A 20,584-nucleotide genomic window follows, 5' to 3' on the forward strand; every position below is an offset into this window, starting at 1 on the left:
CTGCAAGCTGTTTACCTTGTTCCTGCTTCTTCAGCCTGATGCATCCTGATATAGCTGAGATGGTTGGCAGTCCCCGGTAGTAGCGGGTGTGTGGGTTGCTTATATCAGTGTGTTCATGTGTGTGTTTTACCTGGAAGTGCCTTGGCACACGCTGGGTCAGAGGTTATTGAAGCATTTCCAATTCCATGGGCGTTCTCGGCACGCACGCGGAACTTGTAGGTAGAACCCATCTCCAAGTCCTTTACCTAAGCATCACAAATTACATGACATTATTATATATATATATATATATATATATATATATATATATATATATATATATATATATATATATATATATATATATATATATATATATTATTCACTCACTGTTCACTTTTAACACCTGCTCATTTATTTTTGCAGTTATGAATTTATGCAGTGGCAGCATAAAGAGCTTTGTTCACATCAAACTTGGGTGAAAAAGCTTTGTTTATAATGGCCAGATTGGTTATAATCACTCTTTACAATGTACTGAATATAAATGCGTCTCAGCATTCACAAAAAAATCTTCTGCTGTTGTAGCCCATCCACCTTAAGGTTTGATGTTTTGTTGAGATGCTTTTCTGATCACCATGGTTATAAAGAGTGATTATTTAAGTTACTATGTCCTTCCAGCACCAAAATCCATGCCAAGATCAGATATACACTGTTACCAGAAACGTTACCTTCAGGTAGCAGTGGCTCACAGCACTGGCATTAGCAGTGGTCCAGATATCAGTCCCTATCTTGCACATGTCCACATAGTAACCAGTGATGGTGCTGGCACCGCTATAAACAGGAGCCTTCCACTCCACCACCAGAGAGTCATCTCTGATTTCAGTGGTGCTCAGGTCATAGGCTGGACCTGGGTGAGAAAGAGTGCAATATCAAGTATTCATTTCAATTCAAACAAATGCTGTTCTGGGTTTTTACTTTTTTTACTGGGTTTTATCTTTAGCACACTAAGCAAACAAATAGTGGTATTGTATTACACTGCTGGTCCCTATTATAGAACTGTATAGAACTTACATCGTTACCTGATGATGATTATGTGAAAGTTAACGTAGCTTTCAACTGATAGAGGCCTGTGTTTCATAAATACTGTTTAGTCAAGTGAAACTGTAGCTTTGAAATTTTTAATTTGTGTCATAGTCCACAGGTTCAGCGTGAAAATATATTATCATTGGCAGCACTTCAAGCTTTCTGGTACAAAGATGAAGAATTCCAAATACAGTATTGTGCTTCTATTATCTACTGAAAATAAATTTCCACTGAGGCTTTCCTCCAGTAAAGTGATTCTTTATTGTACTCTACATGTATGGTGTTTGTTACCTGGCTCAGGCATGTTCCATGCCTCGCATGTGAATGGAGCACTAACAGCAGAAGTATCACCCAAACCGATTAGATTAGCACCATAAACCCTGAACTGATACACTGAACCAAGAGTCAGATTTGGAACCTGCAGGCAAAAAAATGTACTGTAAGCTCTTCTCATGTGGAACTGTAAAATAAAGCGTAGCAATAGGAATGTAGGAGGTAAATTTGTACAAACCTTGTACAGCCTCTCCTTAATGGGTGAGACGTTGACCTCGTGCCATTGTTTCTTGGCTACATTACACTTGTCGATGTAATAGTCGGTGACCTCAGCACCCCCAGAGTGGACAGGACGCTTCCAGTTGAGCATCATGGATTGGCCATCGCAGTAGAGGAGCGCGATGTCATAGGGAGCCGAGGGGAGCTCTGCACACAAGATAAATGGTTCATGCTTTACGTGCCTATTACTCAATGTCCATGGCAGCACGCTGTACTCCGGCTATCTCTGGCTTTTAATAAAGTCGATTCGAGGCCATTTATTGTCTGCTGTGACTTATAATGCAGGAATGATTTATGGCGGATGCGACGCATTACGACTGGTGTTTGTTGCGAATTATGAATACGAGTCTGACCTGAAAGTAGTTGTTTATATCAACATTCAGAAAGTTTTCCATCTGAAGATACAGAGTAGCCACTGTTCAGTAAGTCCTGCAGTATTAATTCCACACACTGATTTATGAAGCAATTCTATTTACATCAGCATTATTGTGGATGTAACCGTTATGATTGAGTGAAGAAAAGAAATACTGATCGTTAGGTATGTTTTATCTGGAAAGAAAAACATTTGAAGTGCGTAATGTTTATGCTCTCTCTTACTAATTTTAAGTCATTAATGTATCCTGGTTACTTTGGTCTTAAATTTCTATTTCACTGTTTCTCATTAGTTGCAGAACACTGAATAGCACACAGTGTTCCAGAGTGTTGATTATGTGTGAGACTAGATTAACGGCAGCTCTTAATTCTTAAAGACTTTTGTCCAAAAGGACGTCTGCTGTCAGGTGCTGACTTTCGCACCCAGTTGCTCTGGAAATCATGCGACTCAGTTAACATTTCATGGCTGAAATAGAAACGCTCCCAGAAGTCATTTGGAAGAATTTTTTTTTTTTTTTTTTTTACAATTTCTGCGTAAATTACTTATCAAGAGTGCTTGAAACTGTCCTTGAAAATGGTTGAAGTTTCAAGAACTCATTTCCATTTTAAAGCAACCGTTTGCAGCAAAGATGGAAAGTTGTTGTTTTAAGGTCATAGTCAGAGTTAGTGGAAAAGTTACATGAATATTTAAGTGGTGAAAGTTATGTGTATTCAGAGACAGATTATGTGTGTGTTGTTTTCTGTGGGCGCCCTTCACATTATGCGCCTGCATTTAGTGTAGGTTGCCAAATTTTTCTAGAGTTTCTCAGTTACTTCAGTAGCAGTTTGACCACCGCCTTTAAGCACGAAATAAATCGTGGGACAGAAAATACAGCAGCAGATTATTATTATTATTATTTATTTTATTTTTTTTGCTGTTAAGTACAATTCAATGTGAAAAAAGGTGTATTATAATAATAAGATCATTTTTCAAAAGATAAATGACTAACATGAATGAGAAGATGGCAAGCATTGAAATAAGTAGTCTAGTATATTGCCATTATATTACTGCATGAAATATGCTAGTATTTATTATTCAGTGCAAACTAGGATAAATTTTATATGGTTTCCTCCCAAATTCTGAAATTCGTACAAGAGCACTTGTCCTGTTTTGCTGAATTGTGCACACTTAATATGTGCACAAGATGTATTTAGCTTCAAATTCTCTATTTTATTGTCAAATTAATAAAACAATGCCAAATCTATGCACTCTTCCAAAAAGACCATTTATTTCATCGCTCCAAGTCTCTATTTTATATTGTCAAATTAATAAAAATAATGCTAGTTCAATGCGCTCTTCTGAGAGAAAAAAAAAAAAAGTTTCTCCACAGTTTAAAGGATAAGCTGACCAAGCATGAATTTCGGTGCAAAATTAAAACAGATGACTATCAGGCTAGCGCTTAAACCTTTTGTAATATCAGTATTAACTCTATACTACACACAATTTGTTCACTTGTGCCTTTGGGGTTCAGGATTTTTTTTTTTTCTTTGTGCTAGCTATTATGATTTTTAGTCCCTTCCTTTCAGTGGAATAGCAAAGTGGACACATTAATTCTACCCTTTATTCTGCATGGACTCACCTCTGCTGCCCATGCACTCTGTTATTATTAGTTTGACATGCTGCGGAGTAGTATTTTCCCTCCATTTTTAGGCTAGGGAAATTTTGTGCTGGGAAAGACAAATATTATCATTAGAAACTCAATGAAAAATTGGACCTTGTGTCCCAGCTTGACAGAATAGTGGGCTCAGTCATGCAGTTTGTATGAAACCTGACCATACGTACTGAGAGCAGCTCTGACAGACAGCGGCGCTGATTCCTGTGACTCCTCACTGAGGCCCAGCTCGTTGATGGCCTGCACGCGAAACACATACGTCTCACCTGTTTTGAGTCCATGAACGACAAACCTGAAACACAAGTGGCACGGCTTAGGTTTAAATCCAAGAAGCAGGGGTACAAAGAGATCGTCTGTCAAATAACGTCCTTCATTTAAAACGTTCAATCTGCTACAGTTCCAAACAGTACATCACTATACACATTTCCCTATAATCATATATCTGTAAAATCATATGGTGACAATTTTATCAGAAGGAACAGCAAAAACGAGACCTGATACCCATCTGTGTCATCTATATGTTGCTATTTAGACTTAGTTTGTATTGTGACAGCTAGCTATCAACATGTTATTGTGTTGCTAGCTAATAGATAGATAGATAGATAGATAGATAGATAGATAGATAGATAGATAGATAGATAGATAGATAGATAGATAGATAGATAGTATCTATTTTCGAGGGTAGACTTTTCCGTTTTAACTTGACTGAACAATTTCATCGTTTACCAGAGATTTCGATGGGTAACTGAATATCCGACCAAAACAGGCTCAGGAATGATCCAAAAATGTGTCAAACAAAGGAGTGTACCAGCTTTGGATTTTTTGCTACACATTTCAATATGCTGTACAGTAAGTACAACTGCATACCAACACAGTAAAATATTAGACTTAGACAAAGCACCCCTCAGCAATATACACTACACTGCTTAAATTAGGACATACTCTGTCTTCTTGTGCAGCTTGTGGTTGGCAGAGACCCAGTCTTTTGATCCTTTAACACACAAGTCGATATAATAGCCAATGAGGTTATTGGGTTCCTTTGGAGGGGCCCACTGGATCAGAACAGATGTATTGGTTTCTCTTGTGGCCACAACCTGTCCAGGAGCCGAAGGAACACCTGGAGAAACAGAAAACCTCATTACAATGATCATCCGCTGCTGATTAAACTTCCAGATGACTTTCAGAGCTTGCATTCGTTATGGCTTATAGCACCATTGGCAAGTTAATTACTGTTCTCCCGATCTCGCCTTGACTCAACCTCCACTTCAGGCAGAGGTGTAGCTGTTTGGGGGAGTGTTTCAGTTCAGTTGCTGATGCTTATTTGTGGCTTATTAGCATACATATATACCACATAACATTGTTTTGACCTACATATAAAATAATTGTGTCCTTAAATTTGTTTCATCACATTTTATTGGTTGCTATCTTGAGAAACAGGATTTAACCAATCAGAATCATACATTTTTTCTGTTTTAGTTTGTTCCTGGATACTTTCTGAGCATAGAGATACTGAGGATGAAATGCACCCCCCCTCTCCTTCCTAGCATCTTATTGCAGTCATTTTCATTGGAAATGAGTGAAATATTTTTTATCGGGCACGTTTAATGATTATGCAGCAAATTTGTTCCCATAATGCATTATCATGACACATGGTGGCTTTATTTTGTACATTTCCTTGAAATTCATTCCTCACTTCAACTCAGACTTTAGGCCACCATTTAGATTTTAATGCAACTATAAAATAGATTTTTATATACATATTATACATATTATCCTCCTAATTATTAGCAATATAAATACACAAAAAACACCACGCATATACTTGAACATCCTCTTAGAGGCAGATATGAGGGTGATAACAAGCATTTAAATGAAAAAAACTTTGTAATAGAAATATATAAACATATTTCATTAGTGTAATTATGCCAAAATAATGCATTATGTTGAAAAACATGTGACCATTGCTTCACATTCAATAGTATAATAAGTAATTTTGATCTGAAAATAATATTACAGTGAAGTAAATATATCCTGGATAGGAAAATAAACCATTTTGTTCAAGTTCTCACCACGCAGTTCTTGGGTTTTGATGGGTATGGTGGGTTTGGAGGGCTCACTGGTGCCGTACATGTTGGCTGAGATTATGCGGAACAGGTACTCCTTCCCTTCAGCCAGGTTGAAGACGGCGTAGCGTGGTGAACGGACTGGCACTTGAGTGTTCACCCTCTGCCAGGAGTTACTGCCAACCAGAGTCTAAGCCATTGAAAATCACTCCATTACTTCACCCAGCCGTGTCAGCTGACAATCAAGCAACTTTTACAGTAATTCCAGTCTCTCGATACAGAAATTTAAAACGGATGGTTAATTACAACTGTCCTTAAAGCGTTAACATCAGCAATGAAAGTGATTTGAAAGGGAATAAAGAAAGGGAGGGGGGGGGTACTGAGCTTTGTGGAGTAGAGAGTGAGATTAAAATTGAGTATGTGTTTTTATCACTCTTTGCCAGTAACATCTTCCATCCAGAGATTAAACCAATCCATCAAACAGCACTCCATTACTTCACACAGCAACGCCAGCTAGGAATCAAAAAACCCTTGCACTAAACTGAGCCTCTTTGTGTATAAACTGACGCTTAATTGTAAATAAGAGTGGGAAAGTGATACGGACCAACTGAGCTTCAAACCGGTTACCTTACTGACGCTGAGGTGTACCAACCTTCTCAATGTAGTACCACATAGGGGCCCTGTCACGGTACTCCGGGGGGGACCAGCTGAGCACGACATATGTTCGATCAGTCTCAGAGGCGTAGACATTGGATGGAGCTCCAGGAGCTACTCCCTCAGCTACAGCCAAATCACATCAAACAGAATTATTGCGTGCATCAAAACAGCTTGGTTCACATTCAATCCTTTCCTCACACACAGTCACGCATGCATAAACACCTCTCAGGAAACATCTCAATGTCATCAGTTCTGCTTTCAAAAGATAGGATTGCACCATTAAAATGAGCGCCGTTTCTGTAATATTGGTGGAAACACCCACACAAACACACACATGTTCCTGACACCAGTTGATGTGTTAATTCCAGTTTGAAAAAGCACCACAGATGGTCAGACACTCCTTTCATGATGGAATTCTCATCAAAAAGTAATCAGCGCCTCTCGAATGGGAGCCAATTATGACCTGTGTAATTAGTGGGGGTTTTTCGCAACAACAAAAAAACAAAGATAAAAAGTAGGAGAGGACTAGAGTGAAAATGAAACAAAAGGTGACCGACTCAGAAGTAATTGTATGTACAAGAAATAATATGAGTAGGGCTGATCAGAAGAATCCAAAACAAACAAAATAAGATGAAGTAAATATTTATTTTCAGAATTCCTGTGAATTTTTCGGTACTGTATAAAAATCTAGATTTAGGAGATGTTAAAACATTTTTTCAATTATTTTAGCTCTGTTTGAAATCCTTACGATAAAATATATGTGAATATCCTCTTTATACTTGTTTTTTTTTTTGCATTTTAATCATTGTTAAACTATTAAATGAATTGCCGTCGACTTGTTAGTACAGCCCTGTATTCATTATGTGATCATTATTCATTATACTAGTGAGCAGTGGTTAACTTGTTTAAATAAAACTAATGGAGTAAACAGTGTCGGAAGTGTCTATATACACTGACCACTTCAATATGAACAACTGTATAGCTGCTCATTCATGCAAGATTGGATAAATAGTGTGCATAAATGTGCATTCTGTCTCTATAACTATAATTATAGCCTACCTATCAGCGCGAACCAGTCTGCTCATCCTCTCTAACTTTTTTATGACGTATTTTTTCTGCACCGTTCTGTATAAACTCTAGAGACTGTTGTGTGTGAAATTCCCTGGATATCAGTTTCTAAAATACTTAAACCAACTCATCGGGCATCAACAACCATGTCAAATTAAGCCACAAAGTCACTGAAAGCACAGTTTCTCTTCATTCTGTGAACATTAACTGAAGGTCTCGTCCAGTATCTGCATGATTTTTATGCATTGTGCCGCTGCCACATGATTAGCTGATATGATAATTGCATAAATGTGCAGGTGTACAGCTGTTCCTAATAAAGAGGTCAGTCAGTGTAGAGCTATATATCAAAGAATTGACACTACCTTCAAGGTCATCAAGATAGGTAACAACGTCAAGTTTTCCACCGAGCCTTGTAGCTGTTAAAACAAAAAGAAAAAGAGTACACTCAAAATCCGACACATAAAGATGAATATTATTTATAATTAAAGGATTTAGCTGATTTTTTTTTTTTTTTTTTTTTACCATGAAGTCTCTCAAACTCAGTAGGATCCACTGCAGCGATAGCTTCAGACATTCTGGAAGGTCTGCTGATGCCACGTGCGTTAACAGCACGCACACGGAAGTAATAGGAGTGACCCTCGAACAGGCCGGACACGGGGTATTTACAGATCTTAATGGGAGAGTCATTACACTGTACCCAGTCCTCTGTGCCGACCTCACATCTGTCACGGAGTTCAAGCAGAGACAAGAAATTATTTTTCTAAAAGCATCCATTATCTCGCTATACAATTAAAAAGTTACAGCCTATTATTAAAAAGCGTTTAAGACCAATAGTGCTTACTCTTAATGGACTGAAACTTTTTTTTTTTTTTACTGTCCTCAGAAAAAAAAATCCTTTATGATAATACATTTCCAATGACATGATCACTATTACTGTGTTCTAGCCAAAGAGTTCTAGCCAAAATATATATAATAAGGAAAACTCTCTAAATGTTTGTAGGTCTATGCCTCATTTTGATAGACAGATACAGTGAAAATGGCCCATTTTTTTTTTTTAAATATGTAGTGTTTTATGTCATCTAGGTTGATGATACAAGCAAAACTGTTCCTGAATAACTTAGGATTGATGCGGGGACTGACTACCAAAACATGTAATTGCTTAAAATGTCATATTTGAAGACTTAGCTTGCTGTTCAATACTTAGCCAAACATCAGCTTTGGACAGCAAATAAATAAAAATACAAAAATTGTGTTTGAATGAATAAATGAATGAATGAATTAATGAATGAATGAATGAATGAATGAATGAATGAATGAATAAATAAATAAATAAATAAATAAATAAATAAATAAATAAATAAATATTTTTGAGAAATTAAAAAGTAAAAATTAAAATAAAAGAATAGGAAGGATTTTTTATTTTATTTTATTTACTGAAAAACTGTGAAGAGTGGAGTTTCACTCTTAATTCATATAATCTGTTGTGTCAGATATGTCTGTGAACCCTGTAGGACATGATTTTTAGCACCAGTGGCATTAAAAAGAAATTCTAAAACTTAGGAATCACCATTCAACTAATATCATTTTATATATGTGTGAATGATGAGATCTCCTCACTGCTCTCCTGCACAACAGCAGTTGGTTAAGTTAGTTAGTCATGAGAGTAATCAGACATGTCAGCACGCTCAGTCACCTATCAACAAAGTATCCGATGATGGGACCCTCAGTGGTCGTGTTGGGAGGCTTCCAGGACACAATGACATAATCCCTGTTAGCGTCATGGATCTTAATGTCCATGGGGGCTCCAGGGGCCTGAGGAACTGGAGGGGGACCATCTGTAAAAGAATCACGACTCATTATTTCATGTAATTAAACAACTAATTACAAAACTCTAGAGTAGGGCATATTTGACAAAAGTCTTTTAGATGTCCTACATATTATAATAGTCGTATAAAGAAAACAACGGCCAGGTTTGACTCCTGTTTATGTGGAAAGCAGATAGGACATTTTGTATTATATCCTTATTTCAGTATTTTCTGCAGTAGTGTGTCAGTAAAAAAGAAAAAAAAAAACAATTTCAAGCAATGTTAAATTATTAACCAAGGTTGTGATAAAACATTGTCAAGGTTGTCTATAATTTTACCTGCTCAAAATGCCTGAGCAAGTGACTTTATATCTTTAAATTTCTTAAATATAGACAAATCCAGCTGATGTTGTTGTGGTTCTTTCGGCTGATCCCTGTCCGGGTCGCCACTGCAGATCATTTCGCGTGTTTCGATTTGGCACAGATTTTACGCCGGATTTTGACGGAACCCTCCCATTTAATCCGGGCTTGGGACCGGCACTGAGAGTTAACTCTTCAGTGGTTGAGTTAGCACACTGCCTGGGAATTGAACCAGGGCCGCGGCAATGAGGCCCAGACTCCGTCTCCCCCTCCACCTTGAAGCACTGTGCCAATCAGCTGTCCTCAGTGTTCACTGACATCTTTAATACCTCACTGGAGACCTGCCATGTGCCAGCATGCTTCAAGACCTCAGCCATCATCCCAGTCCCCAAAAAGACAAGGATCATAGGACTTAATGATTACAGACCCGTCGCCCTGACTTCTGTGGTCATGAAGTCTTTTGAGCGCCTCATGCTGTCCTACCTCAAGGACATTACAGACCCTTTTTCTGGATCCACTACAGTTCGCCTACGGAGCCAACAGATCTGTAGACGATGCTGTGAACATGGCCCTCCACTTCATCCTCCAACACCTAGACTCCCCAGGATCTTACGCCAGGATACTGTTTGTGAACTTCAGCTCTGTGTTTAACACGATTGTCCCAGCTCTACTTAGAGACAAGCTCTCCCAGCTGAATGTGGCTGACTCCATGTGCAGTTGGATCATGGACTTCCTGACAGAGAGACGGCAGTTTGTGAGGCTGGGTAAGCATGTGTCTGACTGCCGGAACATCAGCACTGGATCCCCTCAAGGCTGTGTCCTTTCTCCTCTGCTATTCTCACTGTATACCTCTGGTCACCAGTCTGTCAAACTCCTGAAGTTTGCTGATGACACCACCCTCATCGGCCTCATCTCTGATGGGGATGAGTCTGCCTACAGGAGTAAGATGGCTCATCTGGTGTCATGGTGCAGCATGAACAACCTGGAGCTCAACTCTCTCAAGACAGTGGAGATGATAGTGGATTTTAGGAAGGACCCAGCTCCCCTCCCCCGTCATCCTTTATGACTCTCCGGTGACATCTGTCGAGTCCTTCCACTTTCTGGGCACCACCATCAACCAGGAGCTCAAGTGGGAGAAGAACATCAGCTCCCTCACTAAGAAAGCTCAGCAGAGGATGTATTTCCTGTGGCAGCTGAAGAAGTTTCTCCTCCCTGAGAAGATGCTGGTGAACTTCTACACTGCCATCATCGAATCTATCCTCACATCCTCCATCACAGTCTGGTTTGCTGCAGCTACAGCCAGGGACAAGGTCAAGCTTCAGCGTGTCATCCACTCTGCTGAGAAGGTGATCGGCTGCAGTCTTCCATCTCTCCAGGAGCTGTACGTCTCCAGGACCCAGAGACGTGCAGCCAAGATCGCAGCCGACCTCTCTCATCATGGAAACGAACTTTTTCCGTCCCTCCCCTCTGGCAAGAGGCTCTGGTCCATCAGGACCAGGACCTCACGCCACAAGAACAGTTTCTTCCCCACTGCAGTCAGCCTGCTGAACAGTGCCTCACTTACCCCCAGATGACCCCCCCCCAACCCAGACACTAACTTCCACATTCTAAATTGAACTACTGTTCATTCAATTTCACACTTTTGTACAGAATACTTATCTCATTCTACATTGTGTACATACCTCACATCTGTATATATGTTAGTCACTTTCACTTTTTACATTTTTCTATTGCACTATTCATACTGTATAAGTCACCTTATACAGTATTTATTTAAATTATTTACCTGTGTATGTGTTTGCAGCTGACACCAAGACAAATTCCTAGTACAGTAAAGTGCTTCTTGCTGACCCTTTGCTGTACCTGGCAATAAAACTTTTTCTGATTCTGATTCTGATGAGAGCACGGGATCCTGCCGCTGGACCACCAAGAGGCTATAGACAAATTCATCTGATATTTTTTATTTTAAATCAAATGATTGGAAGGTTGTGAGTTCAAATCCCAGCTTCACCAGGCTGCCACTGCTGGGCCCCTGAGCAAGGCCCTTAACCCGCAATTGCTCAGCTATATAAAGTCAGATAATTTGTAAGTCGCTCTTCATAAGGGTGTCTGCCAAATGCCAAAAAAGTAAAAGGTAAATTTATTAAAAGGCAAATAAAAAAATGTTCAAGAAGGTTGTAATTTTCTACATGCAGAAATAAAGGTATCACACTGGCATGGGATTAAACCTTACAGACCATTACTTTGAAAGCTAATGTAGGTACTAAAGGTACAAAGCATGCACCATTGTTGGTACCACCTGTAGTGATAAGTAGAAAGTACAGCTTGGTACCGATACTTCTGAGAAAACAGCATACCTCAGAGGATGGATGCCGTTTCACACACAAAGGCACGTTATTATTGCTTGTTTTTTCGTTTACTGTTCAACACACTCGGATACTCGGAAATGCTTCATTCCATTCCAATCTCATTCATTCATCCTTTCATTCCAGGCACCTTCGCTTCACAGAATTTCTTTATCTAGTTCTGTGTGTAAATACTATAGCAGGACCTTTGTGTCAGGTTTAAGGTGAAATATGTTACCTTTCCTCATAATGCAAGTTAAAAGGAATTCATTGTTCGTTGAGTTCAGAGATTTTATTTTATTTTTTTTACCTTCGACATAGACATAAGCCTTGTGCACTGCGTCTCCTCCTTTGGTCACCATGCGCAGGGTATAAAGACCCTCATCATCTTTGGCAAGGTGAGTCAGTGTGAGCTTCGCAACGCCTCCCCCAGACTCCATTTTCACCCACTTCGACTCCTTCAGGCGGTCCTCTGTATGTTTTAAAAGACAGAGTTCAGCATGGTAGCTCTCCCCACCCCCCAGTGTAAATGAAAAACAAATCTTTCAATCGAATATGCCTGTGATGTGCAATGAAGGTGTAATTGAATCATGTTTTTGAGAACAGCAGGTGAGGAGGTGATACTGTGAGTCACAAAATGGAGACATATCTCAAGGTCTGTGTCACGGATGTGTCATGAAAAAAACACATTTTATAATAAAAGCTCACAGGTTCTAAGTGGATGAATGCATGTTATAGATTGTAGAAAGCATAATTACACCTTTAACCCCTTAAATTTACATCATGTTAGTCACCTATTCATCTTAAAGCATGTTATTACTTAGGTATTTGAAAAAATATTACCATTTGCACTGTCACTTGTTACATAAAAAATTGCACATCAAGGCTGCACTGCAATTAACCTCATTTCTCTTATTCATACCCCCCCCCCTTTTAAATTGTGATTTATATGCTGTATTTATTTGCTTCTTATATATCTTGTAGTTTTTGTTCTCAACACTGCACTAGTAACTTCTGGTCAGTGATCACATTACCCTGTGTATACTGACTATTTGTAAGATATACAGTGTGCAATTTACAACCTGTCTCTATTGCTGCTGGATATCTGGAATTTCCTTCAGGATCAATAAAGTATCCATCTATCTATCTATCTATCTATCTATCTATCTATCTATCTATCTATCTATCTATCTATCTATCTATCTATCTATCTATCTATCTATTAAGTACATTCAGTGAGGCTAACTGCAAGTATGGATGTATTTTAGAGGGTAAAATAATATTCTATATTTCTAAATGTATGTGAACTATGTAGTAGGCAGCATGTTGAATGTTTTCGGTCTCATACCGTCTCTGTACCACTGGGCTTCAGGCTGCAAATTGGCAAGATTGGGGCTTATAGTCATCTTACAGGACAGAGTCACACAGTCTTCCTCTTTACCAAACACCACATCGAACGTCTCCAGAAAAGTGATGTTGATCTTTGTATATTTAATCTCAGGTAAAATTGCATCTGAAAGAAAACAATAGAAAGCATTTTCTCATATAAATCAAGATAATAATGTCGAATAAGGATAGTGTAGTAATATTCCAGGATATAATATAGATATGAGAATATTGGGACAATACAGAGATGATGAATGTATATAGCATGTAGACAATAAATGCTTATTGTCAAGAAATCATAGAAAGAAAATCATAAAATGTTACTACAGAAAAAACCTTTAGACTTACAATCATAAGGCATCCAAGAAAAGGGGCAGATTTTCTCTTCATCTTTGCTCCCTATACAATGTGCACAACAAAGGGTTCCCAATTAATACAGAAATTATATTAAAATTAAACAACCTATGTAGAGTGTATGTACAGAAATGTACATACATGTCAGATTTGGCTACCAGGAACATTTTCTGCTATGCCATTTATTAAATACACTAATATACATTTTTGTATACTATGTATTTATATGTATTTATACGTTTGTGCATTATCTATCCAAGGCTTTTTCCCCTCTCCAGACCACCAGAGGGCGCCATCACCCAAATAATAACCTCATTTCCTCTGTGCTGTTTCCTATTTCCTGTTGGAGTGCTATAAAAAGCACATTCACTTGAACTCTGTAGAGAAGCCTTATAGTTTAGAAGTGTTCTTAAGGAATGACCGTGTGTTTGGCCTTGCCTTGCCTTGCCTTGCCTTGCCTTGCCTTGCCTTGCCTTGCCTTGCCTTGCCTTGCCCTTGTTCTTTGCCCTTTTGGTCATTTTGCTGTGTTGGGGATTTCCACCCTGCCTAGTATCTCAACATTGTTCTTGGACTGTGTTTTGGATCTGTTTTTGTTTTGCATTAATTTCTGGTTCTGACCCGTCTGTTTTGACTTTGACCTTGTCCCATATAGATCCATTCTCTCCTTACTCCTCAGGTCCATGTTACAATATACTTTATCTTACATTATCCTGATTTTTTCCTTATTTTTGTCATTGCCAGTTCCGGTGTTTTGTTTGTTTTTGTCACAAGGCCGGTAGGAAGACTGCTTACTGTCCATTTCTGCATACATGAGCTCACAAACTCCCACAACTGGTTGGATGACCTGGTTACTGACCATTCATTTGACTATGGACTCCCATCTGCTCCTGCTTTATGAATGCGTTTCCCAAACAATCCTTGCGAAGTTTTGATGTGTTTTTGGATTGACTTTTGTAATTGCACATTGATCCTCAACACTTTCCCAAGACCTTTAAACAGAATTGTAGTAGTTTTACATGTCCAATGGAGGTAAAGCAGCTGTGGGGAATAAAAGACTGATTGTTCCTACTATGTTGGCTGTATGTTATTCTAATCGCATGTTTAAGAAGGTACTCACTCTTGACAATCACTGCAGCCTGAGAGGAGGCCTGGCCGTGAGTGTTAACGGCAACGGCCGTGTACTGAGCAGTGTCATCAATCGCACTTCTGCACAAAGAACACACACACATATTCACTGTTGAATACTGTCCATCTTCTTGCAGGAATCACCCCAAACTTAGATCAATACACCGAATCAATACAATCTTCAATCTCCTTCGACTTGTTAATCAAATGATAAAAACCTGCCAGCACTGCACAATGTCTGCTTTCATCAGATATACAGCATGGTAAATTCCTAATTGTCAATTGGACGGAGCTCAAAATAATCTCTAGTCTATAACACATACAGTAAGCTTCCTTTGATCTAGAAGGATTTATAAGGAAGTGTGTTAAGCTGTATTCTGTGAAGTGCTCCTTACACGTAAGATTAAGAACAGATAACAATTTTACATGCTGCATGAACACTTGAGGTTCTCTCAATACAATCAGCTGGGATGGAAAAAGAAAATAAGAGAATTATCTGAATGGCAGGGACCTGGTCAGCAGTGTGGCGTAAATGGCAAAGGTACTGGGCTGCCAGGAGAGGAAAGATTCACGGTAATGTGACCTTCACCTCGACGCTGCTATTTTAATGCGCTCTCATCTCCCTTGCAGCAGCACTATGCATGCTTCTCTTACGGATACACAAAAAGGTTTTTGGGAAAATGTAGACCGCTGATATTGTTAAAAAGAAATGTTACTCGTATATGTAATGCCTATGTAAGAGCAGGGCTTTGAGATAGCATTAAACTTCACAGATTTCAGCGATGCTTCCCTGTTTTTTTCCGAAATAAAAGAAAAACGATAACTTATAAGCAAAAAGTGTTGAAGTAAGGGCCTATGTGGACGTTATAGTGACACTGATGTAGGGACAGAGAACGTGATCCTGAACACTTTAAGACGCTCAGAGGTCGCATGACGCTGAGCTCAGCACTTGGGTATGAACAGCTGAGGGGAGCTCAAGACATGTTAGGGCTAAATTGGGATAAAAGCTCCCACACACACACACCACCACCATCTTCCTTTTGTGGATGAGGTAGAGCAGCGTGCAAACATAATGGCTCATATTCGCTAAAAATTTTGCGAAAATATCTCAACATGTCTTACGTCTTTTACGTGTTAAAGAATTCACTGAGGATCTGATCCTTAACATGTAATCTTAATCTGAGGCTCTGGGAGGATATAAATCAATCATAATTTTCATACATTTCATTTCAGGATTATGATAAACTATAGAAGGAAATGCAGTGTAATGTGAGTCATGCTACAAATCATAATCTAAAGATTAGGAAAAATTCAACCAGCATCCCATTCAGTCATTTCCGCTCTTTCTAAGCTTGCAGAGATTGAATAAGTTGCATTCCACAATCGGTAAATCTCTCATTAAGGAGTTGTAATGAATTACAGAATTCTATTAAACACTGCTAATTATTCAGACAACAGCTACAACACCGTTTCAGCATGATTTAACATTGAATCTGTGACAAAATCCACACTAATGCTTTAATTACTTGATGATGTTCAGGCAGTGAATTCCAGCGCTGCTTTCCACAAAGTATTTTCCGGAAGAAATGTCGATCATGACGTCATCCTTGAACCTGACAAAATCAGAACGAAACGTTAAAAAAGATGTCTGATGCCTTTAATGAGGTCGTTCTAGATGCAAATTTCAGCCCACTCCACTTCACGTCTGTTAGTATGATTTAAGGTGTGCATTCAATTTCCATGGTGCCTTTAGCTTTAGATTAAATCCATTTTTTTAGACACATTCTAGCCAAGCATTATGACTGCTTTTTGATTGAATTTGGTCATTCTGAGGTCACTGTGAATCACCATGTCAGGTGCACCTTTTCCTCTTGTGTTGTGAGTACTCAGGAGTAAATGCCACACTGATGGGGTATAAAGAGATAACTGATTTCTGGTATCTTGCTGTATATCCAGTCCATTTATTTATGGTGTTATGGTTTTGGAAAAGTAATAACCAAGCAGGATTATGTAAAAAGTGAATGGGTTGAAGAGAAAAGAATGAGTTGTGTGTGAAATGAATATTTGAAAGGGACTAACCATTTAACCTGTGGGGTGGGGTAGCCTTCCACGGTGCAGAACAGCTTCACAGGAGTGTTTTCAAACACCGTGTGTGATCTGAGCCTCACCAGGAACTTGGGGCCCCTGATCATGGATGATTCACGGACGTACTTTTCTGGAATCTTCCTCTGCACCTGTCAGATGAGAAAAGACAGTTTAATAAGCTTGATATGAGGTATATACAGTATACACACGTCATTTCAAGCCTGAGATTATATGGCACATTACACAAGACCTGTATTTATTTCCCAAACCTCTTAAAATTATTTTTAATAATGATTATTCACTGCAGTGCAGGTAAAATTTCTTGTCTGAGAAATATCAAGCGACCAGTGAGTTTAATCGATTGAAATATATGTCTTAATTATTTTAAGATGTCACCTGTGCACCTATATGGACCTTACCACATTCCGGACATTCTTCTCCGTTTTATATTCATATCTCACTTCTTCGACTTCGGAGCTGAAACACACGGACGTTCACGTCCATTACAAATGATGCATTGGACTGTACACCAACACACTCGCACACACATCAACATACATATGTAACACTTACGTCCATCTGCTACTGAATACACAAAGAGAAATATATCCGATGGTCAACAACTGTAAGATTAATGTACACTTGTTTTCTATTAGTTCAAATGATTGACTGCAACGCTTCGCTTAAAGCCTCAGCCATGACTTTCAGCCCAGAAGTGAACTTAATTCTATATTTAATGCCTATCATAGTCACTTACTAGATAAAATCATTTGAAAATGAAGACTAGATTGCTAAATATTACTTCCAGGATGGTAAAACCATGTAACATGATGTGTGTCTCCAATGACACTAATTAGAGCCGTCTCAAGGTTTGGCAGCTGACAGAAATGATAGAGATGACAGAGATATTTTGTCGAGATGTTTAGACATAATACACCGTGCACAGCATCTTACCTGGAGTATTCCTTGACCACATATCTCGACTGCTTACTGTGATAGTCGTGAGTGAAGTGCTTGTGTCTGGCGATGGCTGTAGCCATGTTCAACTACCGGAAAAGGGGCCTATGAAGTGAAAGCAGTAATGAAGCCATATGCAAATATAAGCACACACAGTACACAAACACAATTCAGTCATTTATTAGTCTATTACATGTTAAGCTAATTGAGAAATATACATCATTGAGGGATATTACAGCATAAATAGAAAAAGATTAAAAAGATATAGACATAAAAGGGGGGGGGGCTAAATTAAGAGAGAGAAAAAATCCCTTGTTCATTAAAGGCTTTATAACAGCCATCATTCTCAGTACTTCAGCCAAGCCACGGATGCTGTGTGTTTAAGATGGAGAAATAATCATAATTAATTTTGATTTGTTTGAGAAATTTATTGATGCATTTAAAGCCTTCAAAGAAGTTCTTTTATGGCTTATGGTATTATTAATGCTAGTGTTTAACTGCATCACATATTTGGTAAACAGCTTCCCTGTTCAGGAAATCATGCACAGACAGTAGATAACAATTTATATGTATGATATTATTATAATCAGAATCAGAGCTTTAGATGCCTGCCAGCAGATAACATTAAGCAATTCCACCCTCAATATGACAAGGACAAAATCAAGATGAGATTTTTCAAATAGATGGAATTTTTTCAGCATATTTATAAGACAAGTTTTTCTAAAGGTGTAATATAATCCCAAGCCTTAAAAAGAAAGAGAGATAAAACCATGGGCATTCCTTTAGAGCCTGAAATATTAAGCATGCCTTTTCATTTGTAGAATATTTAATATATGCGGCAGCAAAGCACTCCTCAAACTGACACACCCAAAATGTCAAATCTTTCACACTTCACACTGCTAACATGCTTAAAGAACCGAGAACGGAGGACTTTAAAACTGCACATGACACCGAACGACTTATACACAGGAAGATTATACAATTCTGCAATTTTCTTTCACTGCTGCACTTCCTAAGCTGCCAGCTCATGCACTGATTCCCTTTTTCGCATGACACATATGAATAATAACAGTCCCGATCCGTCAGCCGCAAAGCTAAAAATATAAAACAGCTTAATAGGTCCAATCAGGCTATCATATTCCATCACCATCATCATCATTATTATAACGATCAACATCATTATAATAATGATCATCACTGTCATTAACTTTCATTTAGGCACCCAAGCACAGAAATCATTTCCAAGATGCAGTTGCAGAACACAGCCTCGTGCATTAAACGAGTGTTTTCCAGTGTAAATAAAGTGTAGGAACATTCAATGAAGGGCACACTTTACACACTTACCCAGGCAGAGTGCAGAGCAGCGCTTAACACACACACATCAGACTCAACTCGCCTGGGAGTCAGTGGCTGATGAAAACAAAACTCATCATGCCCCCACACGGAGCCCGCAACCTCCCTGTACACCATTTATGGACACGCAACAAGATTATATATAGCATTTAAACTCACATCCTACTGTCATTTCTACAAGAGAGAGCCTTATGTCTTAAAGGACAGTGTATTGTAATGACTCGGACAAGTTCTTCACAGTGTGTAAGGACGGATGTGGTGGATCCAGCAAACGGCAGCTTATTGATTAGTAACGTGTTGCTTTGATAGAGGTTAGGCCTTTATTCAAGAATCTGACTAGATATAGAACAATTCATTAGGAAGTAAAGGATCCAAGTTGTTTAATACTTCTTATATTTTCTTTCCCCAGCTTATTTTCACCTCCGGCTTTTTTCAAAACCAGTTCCTTCAACACTGCAGGCTACTGGTTTCTGAGACGTCTGAGACGGCCTTGTAAAGACTGTAATACTGCCGAGCTCTATTTTTAACAGCAGATTAAGTTTACAGTCAGGACGACACAGTTTACAGTGAGGATGATAGCCCTGAAGTGAAACACTCAGAAACACCCAAATAGCCACTGTAGTACACGGTGTAGCTGATAGAACAGGATGTTAAGTCCTAACTTGGCTGTACAACCGGCTCCAGAATTATGGGCATCCCTGGTAATTATGGGTAAAGGTTTATCATACTGGCCAGGTTAAAAACTTGATTCTGTGGTTGTTGAACCATTTAGGGTAGATTCGGATGTATGTTTTGGATCATTGCTCTTATACTGGAAGAAACCTGACATATTTGTAGATATTTTTTTATTTCAAATGGTCTGGTGCTTCATGGAGTCCACAATGCCATGTCCTCCATACTTAATGGGGGGACTGGGTTTCTTTGTGTGCACGTGTGTGTGTGTGTATGTGTGTGTATGTGTGTGTGTGATCTCATATTTGTACCCTACTGAAACCTGAAACATGACGTCAAGACTGACAAGGGGAACTTAAATGTAAAATATAAAAACTAAATTATTTGTTTGTTTCATAAACATTTCTAACACTGTCCTCACGTGTTACACATGTGGATTTTTTAATATACGCGGAAATGTACGATTGTCCACAACAAAACAAATGTAATAAGCGTAAAATGGCATTTGCTTGTGAGTCATTCTTGCCCCTGCTAATATGGCGGGAGGGCTAACGTATTAGCATCAGCTGCTACCACAACGACAAATCACACGTGACCGTTCACTGTCACGTGGACGGTAGCACGCGATAATGTTGCCAGATTGGGGTGGAACCTGTTTAATAAGTCTTTTTTTTTATCCTTTAATCACCTAATTTGTTATTGTTTTATATAAATTCA

General features: G+C 38.7%; 1 protein-coding gene across 1 annotated transcript in view; it reads right to left on the bottom strand.

Moving 5' to 3' along the window:
- The window catches only part of myom2b (myomesin 2b), a 32,893-nt gene extending 13,598 nt beyond the window's left edge, over positions 1-19,295 (bottom strand). Inside the window, exons 1-20 of the mRNA XM_058386681.1 lie at positions 19,187-19,295; positions 17,840-17,947; positions 17,305-17,362; positions 16,880-17,034; positions 16,327-16,413; positions 14,793-14,881; positions 13,670-13,720; positions 13,284-13,448; positions 12,246-12,407; positions 9,120-9,261; positions 7,949-8,148; positions 7,789-7,842; positions 6,354-6,481; positions 5,708-5,891; positions 4,581-4,755; positions 3,809-3,930; positions 1,574-1,761; positions 1,354-1,480; positions 708-886; positions 131-245 (exon numbers count right to left, since the gene is read on the bottom strand). Of these exons, the coding sequence (XP_058242664.1) occupies positions 131-245; positions 708-886; positions 1,354-1,480; positions 1,574-1,761; positions 3,809-3,930; positions 4,581-4,755; positions 5,708-5,891; positions 6,354-6,481; positions 7,789-7,842; positions 7,949-8,148; positions 9,120-9,261; positions 12,246-12,407; positions 13,284-13,448; positions 13,670-13,720; positions 14,793-14,881; positions 16,327-16,413; positions 16,880-17,034; positions 17,305-17,362; positions 17,840-17,925 (2,467 nt within the window). The 5' untranslated portion in view covers positions 17,926-17,947; positions 19,187-19,295. The remainder of the gene's footprint in view (positions 1-130; positions 246-707; positions 887-1,353; positions 1,481-1,573; positions 1,762-3,808; positions 3,931-4,580; positions 4,756-5,707; positions 5,892-6,353; positions 6,482-7,788; positions 7,843-7,948; positions 8,149-9,119; positions 9,262-12,245; positions 12,408-13,283; positions 13,449-13,669; positions 13,721-14,792; positions 14,882-16,326; positions 16,414-16,879; positions 17,035-17,304; positions 17,363-17,839; positions 17,948-19,186) is intronic.
- Positions 19,296-20,584: the final 1,289 nt, after the last annotated feature.

The sequence above is a fragment of the Hemibagrus wyckioides genome, linkage group LG03, assembly GCF_019097595.1.
Source record: "Hemibagrus wyckioides isolate EC202008001 linkage group LG03, SWU_Hwy_1.0, whole genome shotgun sequence".
Classification (NCBI taxonomy): domain Eukaryota; kingdom Metazoa; phylum Chordata; class Actinopteri; order Siluriformes; family Bagridae; genus Hemibagrus; species Hemibagrus wyckioides.